At 36.3% G+C, this 11,089-nt stretch overlaps 1 protein-coding gene across 1 annotated transcript; it reads left to right on the top strand.

The window, feature by feature from the left end:
* The first annotated feature begins 895 nt into the window (after window positions 1-895).
* Window positions 896-8,668, top strand: LOC103483961 (kinesin-like protein KIN-12B). The gene is made up of 16 exons (XM_008440840.3): window positions 896-1,378; window positions 1,820-1,957; window positions 2,050-2,133; window positions 2,224-2,349; window positions 2,425-2,484; window positions 2,570-2,623; window positions 2,763-2,855; window positions 3,316-3,411; window positions 3,669-3,814; window positions 4,135-4,284; window positions 4,370-4,499; window positions 4,589-5,827; window positions 5,904-6,002; window positions 6,101-6,253; window positions 6,321-7,118; window positions 8,037-8,668. The coding sequence occupies exons 1-16, from the start codon at window positions 1,061-1,063 to the stop codon at window positions 8,337-8,339; spliced, it is 3,987 nt and encodes a 1,328-aa protein (XP_008439062.2). The 5' UTR covers window positions 896-1,060; the 3' UTR covers window positions 8,340-8,668.
* The last annotated feature ends 2,421 nt before the right edge of the window (window positions 8,669-11,089 follow it).

Below are 11,089 nucleotides of genomic sequence, written 5' to 3'. Positions count from 1 at the left end.
AATTTTCCCAAAAAATATCAATCGAAATCGAAAAATTAAGACTTTGATATATTCATCAACGTCGATCTTTTAAACTTTGGTTAAAACATAAAACTCTACAAAATCTCACAAATTTCCAAAACGAAATTTTCTCCTTATAACACACAAACAATAATTAGTAAAAAAAAAATTCTCACACCAATAGATCTATTAGAATAACTATAAAATTTGGTTGTGTTTGTGATCAATTACTATATGTTAATAGTCAAATAAAATTAAGACGATGGTTTTAACTTAAAATTAAGTTTTTATTTTAGTTGGTGAGAAAATTGGTATAAATTTCGGATCAATAGAGTATTTTTAAACTCTTTTGAAGAGTATTTATAAAACATTTTCAATAGTTAAAGGGTATTTTTGAAACAAAATTTTAACGGTTTTCATCTAAAACTAACTAAAAGAGCATTTTTGAATCATTTATAGAAGTTTAAGAGTATTTTTGAAATTTTAAGGTTATTTTTTACACAAATTACAAAAAAATTAAAGAGTATTTTTGTAATATAACTAAATATTGTAATATTAATATATATATATATATTTTGATTTTAATGGCTATATTTGAGTTATTTCTTATAAATTAGTTATATTTTTTACTCCTACATACACATAAATTCTGAATTAAAATTCTAAAAATGTAAATTTACAAATGGTCTGAAACATTTTATTTGGTTGAACAAAAAATGATAAAAAAAATTGGGCTTATGGACTCATAAAACAAGTCGGGTCAACCCGATCCATAAAAGGATCCAGATCCTAACCCACAAAATTTCAAAAAAAAGCTTTTTTTATTTTTTGAAAATTTAAGCTTCATTTTTATTATATTCTTATGATAAAAACCCTCTCTTTACTTTACATCTTCTCTCCCATTTCAAATTTCTTTCCCTTCTTTCTTCTCTAACGGCTAACCCAACACTCTCTCTCTCTCTCCTTTCTCTCTCCTTTCCCCTTCTCTCTCGCTCTCTTGTCTTCTTCGTCTTCCTCAAAATCTTCACTCATCCTATCTCTCTATTTCCATTTCTCTATAATGAAGCACTTTATGCAGCCAAGAAACCCTATCTTGCGAGATACCCATCTCGCCGATCAACCGCCATCTTCTTCTCCTAGCCCTAACGGTGCCGGAATCAAGGGCGGCAGACCACCTCGGAAACCCAAGTCGTCTTCAAAAGAAAATGCCCCACCGTCAGATCTCAACTCCATGGTTCCCGATTCCAAACCCTCGCCGGCTAAGTTGAAGAGCCCGCTTCCTCCTAGGCCTCCCTCTTCTAACCCACTTAAGCGGAAGCTCAGTATGGAGGCCGTTCCTGAGAATTCCATCCCTGGGTTGTCTGATTCTGGTGTGAAGGTACTTTACGTGGTGTGATTATGGGGGTTTCGGTTTATTTTTGTCTTAATTTGGGTGGTGAAATGACAGTTTGAGTTTCAGATTCAGTGGAGTATTTATGTTAGATTTAGCTAAGTGGATCGACTGATGTCCTCTGTAGCTTTAATAAGCTATTAGGAGGGAATGCGTCTGTTTCTTGTTCAGTTTGTATGTCTTTTGGGATCTCAGACATGCGTTGTGTTGTTGAGAACTTGAAGGTTTGAAGTGTGGTTCCTAGTGCTATGGTTTCTTTGTCGCTTGTCTTGAGAAAAGATTCTATATTGTGTTAGCTCAGATGAGGGTTATATGAGTGTTTGTATGAGGAGAGATAGTGTACTCTCAATTTAAGAGGATTTGTTGCTCTAGATCCCAAGTTCAAGTTTGGAATTTTTGCCTATTGTGAATTATGTCTGTGATTTTCAGGTGGTAGTGCGCATGAGGCCGCCGTGCAAAGACAGAGATGAAGGGGATAATATAGTACAGAATGTTACCGGCGATTCTTTGTCAATTAATGGGCAGACGTTTACTTTTGATGCTGTTGCTGACACAGAGGCAACACAGGCATGATCTCTAGCGAACTCTGTTGTAGCTCTTTGATGGACATAGGATGATATGGGAGGGTGAATGTTAACTTTTGTCTGTTCTGTTTGCAGCTTGATATCTTCCAGCTTGTAGGAGAGCCTCTTGTTGAAAATTGTATGGCAGGTTTCAACAGTTCTGTATTTGCATATGGGCAAGTATGTTGCATCTCTTCATCCACCTTTCTCTTTCCTGAATTTTATGATATTTATTTTGCATCATAAATGCCTATGTTCTAATTGAACCAGACGGGAAGCGGGAAGACATATACCATGTGGGGTCCAGCCAATGCTTTGTCTGATGACAACTTATTAAGTGAACAAAAAGGCTTAACTCCCCGTGTTTTTGAACGACTCTTTGCTCGTATAAAAGAGGTGGGTTTAGAAGTTTTAGTTCTTAAGACTCTCGAAGTTACGTACACATTATTTAATCTTTGTTTAAAATTGCAGGAAGAAGTGAAACATACTGACAAGTTACTCAAGTATCAGTGTTACTGTTCTCTTCTTGAGGTTGGACAACAGTTGCCTTCTGCAGTATGATCTACATATATTATCTATGAATTCATTTAAATTCACTGGAAAAACTTTGTTGCAGATTTACAATGAACAAATCACTGATTTATTGGATCCAAATCAGAGAAACCTCCAGGTTATTCTTGATGAGCAACAGTCCCCCCCCCCCTCTAAATAATAAAAAGAAAGAGAAGAATAGAGAGCGAAATGTTGTTTTTGTTCTATTTCCTGTAATATGAAAAACTAATTTGGTCTTTTGTTGAATCATCTCACAGATTAGAGAAGATGTAAAATCTGGTGTTTATGTTGAAAATTTAACAGAGGAGTGTGTATCCACAATGGCAGACGTTACTCGGCTTCTAATGAAGGTTTTTATCTTCCTCATGCTAATATGCGCACCTAAGTGCATCCCTATCCCTGCAACCGTTCTAAAAAAAAGTTGTTGCAGTTGTCCAAAATGTCCATACATAATTTGTATGCTATCCTTTATATTTTGAATATTGGTGGAACTGAATTCAGTATGCGGTTGAAATCATAAACTCAAAATTAATCAAGTTTTGGACCTTGTTAAGTGAAATTAGTTCCTATTTCTAAAGCATGAAAAAGCTAAACTTCAATAAAGATTAAAAAATGTTCGACACGTAAAGTCTTGATTTGTGTCATAGACTTCTTAAAGCATGAAGTCTTGTCATCCTCATCATGATATTGTGAAAAATTGCCTTTAGTAGTTCATGGTTTCCACTGTTCTTCCTTTTCATGGATAACCATTTAAAATGAATTGGATACAGTTTTAAACACCATCTTTATAATCTCAAAATAATTATGCAGGGTTTATCAAATAGGAGGACTGGTGCAACTAGTGTTAATTCGGAGAGTTCGCGGTCACATACAGTTTTTACCTGTGTTGTTGAATCCCGATCCAAGGTAATGCTAAAATAATGTTGCTAGTATTTGGAATATGGTATTATTGGATTAAAGTAAAAATAAATAAATAAGAGAAGTATATAAGACGGGCATGTGACAACTAATAGCTGTGGGCACTGTCGGAAAAAGGCAATGAATTTGTTAATCCGAGTACAGATAGTTCAGTTGTTCAGGATGGAAAAGCATGAGTATCACGTTTCTATATTCAAGGGACTAGTACTTGTAAAATTTAGGCTCACAATCATTTAATTGTGCAGAGACTGGCAGATGGTTTAAGTAGCTTTAAAACAAGTAGAATAAATCTTGTTGATTTAGCTGGTTCCGAGAGGCAGAAGCTAACAGGTGCAGCTGGGGAGCGCTTGAAGGAAGCTGGCAATATCAACAGATCACTTTCACAACTCGGGTAACCAATGAAAACTAGCGGGAGATATTTCAAATTTCATTTAAGCAGTGATCTTTTCGATAATTTTTCTCTCTATTTATTAATTAATGTTAATTAATTGGCTAATTATTTTTCAGAATGCTTGTTGATATCACTGCATGTTTTATTATTAAAATAAATGTTAGAAACAACATGGTTTTTGGAAATTTTAGATAGTGCATAGAAGTTTTGGGCAGATAAAGAAAATTGTTTTTGCATATAGTAGTCTACATGTCCACTTATAAGGTCCCTTGAAGAGAGTCCTCTTTTCCTATCTTATTGAGAAAACGATTGTGGTACAGGAATCTTATTAATATTCTTGCCGAGATTTCTCAAACTGGAAAACAAAGGCACATCCCGTACAGAGACTCCAGGCTCACTTTTTTATTGCAAGAATCTCTCGGGGGAAATGCAAAATTAGCGATGGTTTGTGCCATTTCTCCATCACAAAGGTTAATATAATATTGCAGGGCTCCTCTTACCTCAAAGATTCTTTTTTCTTCTTGAAATGAAAATTTATTTGGGTTGTTTTTGCAGCTGCAAGAGTGAAAGTTTTAGCACCTTGAGGTTTGCCCAACGTGCCAAAGCAATAAAGAACAAAGCTGTTGTTAATGAAGTTATGCAAGATGACGTGAATCACTTGCGTGAAGTGATACGGCAGCTCAGGGTACTGTTTATTTTTATTATTTAGCAATTTTTCATGTAATGTTTTTGAGTTGTGATTTGTGAATATGACTGAACTGAGATGTTTAACAGGATGAACTACACCGACTTAAGTCAAATGGAAATACTTTAAATGACACAAATGGAGGTCACTCTGCAGCATGGATCCGCAGGAGTTTAAGTCTACTTAAGTCCAGCATAAGTCGTCCCATGGCATTACCTCATGTGGATGATGATGGTGATGAAGAAATGGAAATTGATGAGGAAGCTGTTGAAAAGCTCTGTGATCAACTGGACAAACAAAATACAGGTTCAGAGGATAGCGAAGGAAAGCAAGCTGAAATTGTTCAATCTGGTTCCTCAATTGCCTTGGAAGGAATGCAGTTAACTAAGTTTCAGCCTTGTGCTTCTGGAAGTGAATCTAAAAATGAAAATTTTGATGATATAGATGTAAATATGGAAGACGAAACATCTGCACAAGATGAGGTTATGATTGTTGGTTCAACAGAAGAGCCTGTTTACGATACCCCGGTATGTTCTGTTGCTGATGTGCCAAACCATTGTAGCCTGGAAACAGAAAATCAAATAACAACAGACTTGTGTGACCAAATTCTCATAGGTGAACCCTCAGACAATAGTACTATGAACTCTTCAATGGAGAGAGTGAAAAGTGGAGAACTAAAAATTTCAGGAGATGTCCCCTTATGTACATCCTCTGAACCCCTCAGTGGATTTCAGGCTACCAAGTGTGAATTAGATACACTCAATAATTCCTCAAACGGGATTCTTAGTTGTGTTTCTCCTCCAGGCCTCAGCATAGTTCCTTGTGATGTGTCCCCAGTTCTCAAATCCCCTACTCCAAGCGTTTCTCCTAGAATCAGTGAAAGCAGGAAAAGCTTGAGGACTTCAACGATGTTGTCTGCTTCACAGAAAGATCTTCAGGCTGAGACTAAGCTGGGGGGAGCTAATGTATTAACTCTGTTGCCTACTCAGAGTAAGAATGCTGGGGTAACTACAGAACAGTTGGCTGCAAGCATCCGCAATGGGCTTGAAATTATTGATAGTTGCCGTCAGAGTTCAGCATTGAGAAGGTCCTCATTCAGATTTTCATATAAACCTGCAGAAAAGGTTAATGTGCCAATTAACAAAATTGATGTTGGCGTGCAAACATCTTGTGATGATGAGGCTGCTGTTGAAAACCTTGTTATGTGCACTAGTTGCAAAATTAGAAAGCAGCTGGAGGTTAGAGAGGAGGATGGCAGTTCAGATCTTCAATTAGTACCTGTGGATGGTACAGACTCTGCTGAGAAATCCAGGATACAAGTTCCTAAAGTATGTCAAGTTGAAATTCTATTTTTTTTCCAGCTGCTTAGTGTATATGTTGGTAATAATTCTTGTTCTTCTGCAGGCAGTTGAGAAAGTTCTTGCTGGGGCTATCAGAAGAGAAATGGCACTTGAAGAGTACTGCAACAAGCAAGCATTTGATATAAGTCAACTCAACCGTTTGGTATGTTCCTTCATAATTTTCCTGTATGTATTTAATTCCATATACCTGCTTGCCAGGGTCTCTTGATTTAGCTCGACTTTGCTTGGCAACTTACACAGGTACAACAGTACAAGCATGAAAGAGAATGCAATGCTGTGCTTGGGCAAGCCAGAGAGGACAAAATTCTTCGCCTTGAGAGCCTCATGGATGGTGTTTTGCCGACTGAGGAGTTCATGGAGGAGGAACTGTTGTCCCTCACACATGAGCATAAGGTCCGAGTTTTTCTATATAGAGATATTTCCACTTAGATTATTTCATCTCTAACTTTGATATATACAGATTTTGAAGGAAAAATATGAAAATCACCCTGAAGTCCTACAGAATCGAATTGAGTTGAAAAAAGTTCAAGATGAATTGCAAAGTTACAGGAATTTCTATGACTTGGGTGAGAGAGAAGTGCTAATGGAAGAGATTCAGGATTTAAGAAGTCAGCTGAAATACTACATCGATTCACCCTCTGCATCCTTGCGAAAGCAAAATTCTGTTTTACAATTGACTTATTCTGAGCCTACCGTTGCTCCACCTCTTGGTGCAATTCCTGAATCAACAGAAGAGAGTGCTGAGGAGAAACTTGAGCAGGAGAGAGCTCGTTGGACTGAGGAGGAGAGCAAATGGATCTCTCTTGCTGAAGAACTCAGAAGTGAACTTGAAGCAAGCAGGTTGTTAGCGGATAAAAGAAAACGAGAGTTTGAAGCTGAGAAGAAATGTGCTGAAGAGCTGGAGGAAGCTATGCAAATGGCTATGGCTGGGCATGCACGGTTGCTGGAACAATATGCAGACTTGGAAGAAAAGCACATGCAATTGCTTTTACGACATAGAAAAATACAGGATGGAATTGGGGATGTAAAAAGGGCAGCTTCTAGAGCAGGAGTGAAGGGAGCAGAGTCCAAGTTTATAAATGCCCTTGCTGCTGAAATTTCAGCACTTAAAGTTGAAAGAGAGCGAGAAAGGCGCTATCTAAGAGATGAGAACAAGGGACTTCAAGCTCAATTAAGAGATACTGCTGAAGCTGTGCAGGCTGCAGGTGAATTGCTTGTGCGGCTCAAAGAAGCAGAGGAAGGAGTTGCTGCTGCTAAGGTCAGTTAAAAAATGATATAGATTGTTTTGCAATATCATGATACTGTTATCACTTATCAGTTTGCATTCTTTTGTTCCATAGCATGCAAGCACAAGTTTGACAGGCCTCGTTCTGATTATTGATGTTAAAAATGAAATATTTAATGGAAAAGTCAGTACTGTTTGCTTTGGAGTAATACTAAGGTCGTCCAACTTTGAGTTGAACATAAAATTACTTGATGTATATATTCTCGCTAAAGTTGGTGCAAAAAATGGAATTCAACTAGTTAAGGAAAGGTACCTTAGACCACAAAATCAGAGATCCAATCTCTATCCTAAGTGTTGAATTCAAAAAAGTTGATTAATGCTATTTGTTTTTGGGAGAAGTTCTTTAACAAAGGTTGTCCAACTTTGGTTTGGACATAAAATTATTTATTGATTTAAATGGTTAAAACAGGAGGAATGGATGGGTAGCACAAAGATCACAATCCACACATATCACTCCACACATATCACTTAAATCAAAATCTTTTGACATTTTTGATTCAAAAAACTTGTTTGTTTGCAAGATTTACGTATCCTGTTTAGTTCTAGACTAGGTAAATTGATATAGCTTTATTTTGGTACCTTGCTGTTAGTACTTGCCAATTAATATCCGACTGCACAATATATAGATCCTGGCATCTTGCTTGTTCTCATGCAACTGACACTTTGTAGTTCGTATATATATCTTGAACTTCTCTTTTGTAGTTGGCTATTTTCAGACAAGGATATGTTTTTTGTAAATGCTCGAACTTTTGAAAATGTCCATATTTTTGTGTATCAAGCAGCCTACGTTGAATGAAAATGTGGATGATTTTGTGCCCGATTATATAGTTCCTATCAACTAACATATTGATAACTAAATTTTGGTCCAACTGCTTTTGATGATATCTGCAGATGCGAGCAATTGAAGCTGAGCAAGAAGCCGAGAAGGCCTACAAACAGATTGATAAATTGAAGCAAAAACATGAGAAGGAAATCAGCGCACTCAATGCTCTCATGGCAGATTCTCGTTTACCAAAGGAAGCAATACAACCTGCTTATGATGATGAAATTAGCAAAGCCAAATACGACATGGATGAATCCCATGATCAGCGTTGGAGAGAGGAATTTGAGCCATTCTACAACGGCGAAGATGGTGAGCTACCTAAACTCTCAGAACCATCCTGGTTCTCTGGATATGATAGATGCAACATATAATAGGATGAAAACATTATGTACTGCAACCATATACATGTCACCCGTAAATTCTCCATTATATATAGTTGTTGAATGTAACACTCTTTCTTGGTGTTAGCACTAGCTATTACTACTGATTATGAGGAGAACTGCATAGTTCCCTTGATTGTTTGTATTCAAATTCACATTGTGGAAGCTCATAAGAGTGAGAAATGAATTGTAGAATTCTTTCATCCTTTCTCTCCCTTCCAAATTCTTGTCTATTAGTTTTGGGAAATGTATGTGTGACATATTATGAATAATGTGAAACCTTCCACCGAACTTTAGAAGCAGAAAACTCCTTGTGTTAATTCTTTGCATTTACTTTTACATATTGTTGCATAATGTTTTTTCATATTACCTTATTAAATATTGCTTATTATTTTATTTGTCAAGCAGAGAAATCTTGAGAAAAGATTCTTATTTTGTATTTGAACTTGCAAAATTCATTGTCATTCTGACACATATTGTCAGCTTGTTGACAAAAAAAATACAAGGGGGGAGGGGAGGTTACTTAGATTATTCACCATGCAATTTTCTGCTCTTCATTAGAGGTTAAAGATATTCTTCCCAAGGTGTGGCTGTCAATACGTCACTATAATGGATCCCAAAATTTGTGGTGTTGAAACAAAATGGATAATGATGGACCCCAAAAGGCGAAGGAGCAGAGATAACATAGTTTTGTGAAAAATAAAAGGATTTCAGATAATGTTTAGAGTTTGGGCATAAAAATAGGAGAGCCAGTCATCATAAGTTCATTTACTTTGGGGTGGGAATGAGAATAGGAATCATGGGAAAATCTGCACATTCATTGTTGTATTCCCCCTATCCCTCTTGGAAGAAGAAAGGGAAAGGGAAAAAAAAAGTGTTAGAAAATGGAGCTGTTTGTCATTTATTTGTTTGGTTTTGTTGTCAAATAGATAGGAGGCAATGTTCGGAAGGATCAGATAAATATGTCTGTGAAACCAAACAGCCAGTTAGTTCATTGGCAATTCTCTTCCCCATATAAGAGCAGACCATTTAATTTAATGCCATGGAGACCATAAAACAAGATGCTTGTGCCTTTGTCCCTTTTCTTCTCTCTCCATGAAGGACCATTTCCATTTCTTTTTCTCTTTATCTCTGACCAATTCTACTTCACCATTAAAACTCAAGAAATAGACTTTCAAGAATTGTTTGGGCCTCCGAGCTGGTAATTATAGTTGGTGATTATTATAATTTGTGGTTATAATAATATATGTTTTGGGTGCATACTATTTTATTCAGAAAAACCATTTCCATTTCTTTTTCTCTCTATCTCTGACCAATTCAATTTCACCATTAAAACTCAAGAAATAGACTTTCAAGAGTCGTTTGGGACTCCGAACTGGTAATTATAGTTAGTGATTATTATAATTTGTGGTTATAATAGTAAAAGTTCTGGATGCATACTATTTTATTCAGGGTTACTAGTTCGTGTTTGAAGTACAAATTATTTTAATTTAGATAGAAAATAGTGAACGTTGTAACAAAGTAGAAAAGAAACAAGGAGTAGAAAATACTACAAGAAATACTGCAAGAAAAATTTTGTAATTGGAGTGGGTTACACCAACTTGAAGTTGGGGGCCAAACAACCCTTCAGAGACATAAAAGAAACAAGTAGGCCTCTCATCCCTAGCCATCCATCCATCCTTTCATCTCCAAATTGGAACTTAAAATTTTCATATAATTTAATGCCTTTTTTCTCTCTCTCTCTATGAGAGTAGGAACAACTGACCCATCATAATTTAAAGATGGAAATGGATTTGAAAGCGACAATTGGGAGACAATACCAGCCATGTGATAGTGAGAGAGAGATGAAACTTTCAAGAGAGGGGGAGGGGGGGAGGTGGGCTTTGCTATTTGTTTGGTCCTAGTTAGTGACGGTAGTTTCGCCATTGAGTGAAGTGAAAAAATTATTTTAACGTGGCTGCCACACGACACAATCCGTTTCCATGTGATGCACGGTTGAACCATAATTTTCTTTCATCTTTCTCATGCATCCAACCATGTAAAATCGTTGTTCCAATCCATCAAACCACTTTTCCATAGCGAAACAATGGAAAAGATACACAAAACTTTAAGAAAAATATCATCCACATTGTTGCACCCACTACAGTATGTGTTTTTCTAGTCTTAACCAACAACTACTAAATGAAGGACCAAACCAAAACTTCTCGGGTATTTGGGGTAAAGAATTGAATAACAGATAAATATTGAGTTGTGAACTTGGAAAGCCTACGTTATAAGAAGTTGATAATGTATAAAATTGATTTCTTTTAGTAGTGAGATCCGCAAACTTTTTTGAACCAAACGAAGAGTAGAGTTCATAACTTTCTATTTTCGAACTTCTTAGACCAAACAAAGAGTAGAGTTCATAATTCTCTGTTCTCGAATTTCTTAGACCCAACAAAGAGTGGAGTTCACAATTCTCTATTTTCAAACTTCTTGGACTAAACAAAGAGTAGAGTTCATAATTCTCTATTTCTGAACTTCTTAACCTCTTGGACCCAATAAAGAGTGGGTTCACAACTCTTTATTTCCAAACCTTTTGGACCAAACAAAGAGTAAAGTTTTATAGTGTTAATTTATCTCATAAATCTAACTGTATAAAAACATCTAGCTATTACTTAACCTACTCGGTATCTAACCACAGTTTGTTTATCCAGCCATTCAAACCATTGAACATAGGATCTAACCAAAAAGCAAAACTT

This window comes from Cucumis melo, chromosome 6 (assembly GCF_025177605.1).
Source record: "Cucumis melo cultivar AY chromosome 6, USDA_Cmelo_AY_1.0, whole genome shotgun sequence".
Classification (NCBI taxonomy): Eukaryota; Viridiplantae; Streptophyta; class Magnoliopsida; order Cucurbitales; family Cucurbitaceae; genus Cucumis; species Cucumis melo.
This window is presented reverse-complemented; position numbering and strand designations above follow the sequence as displayed.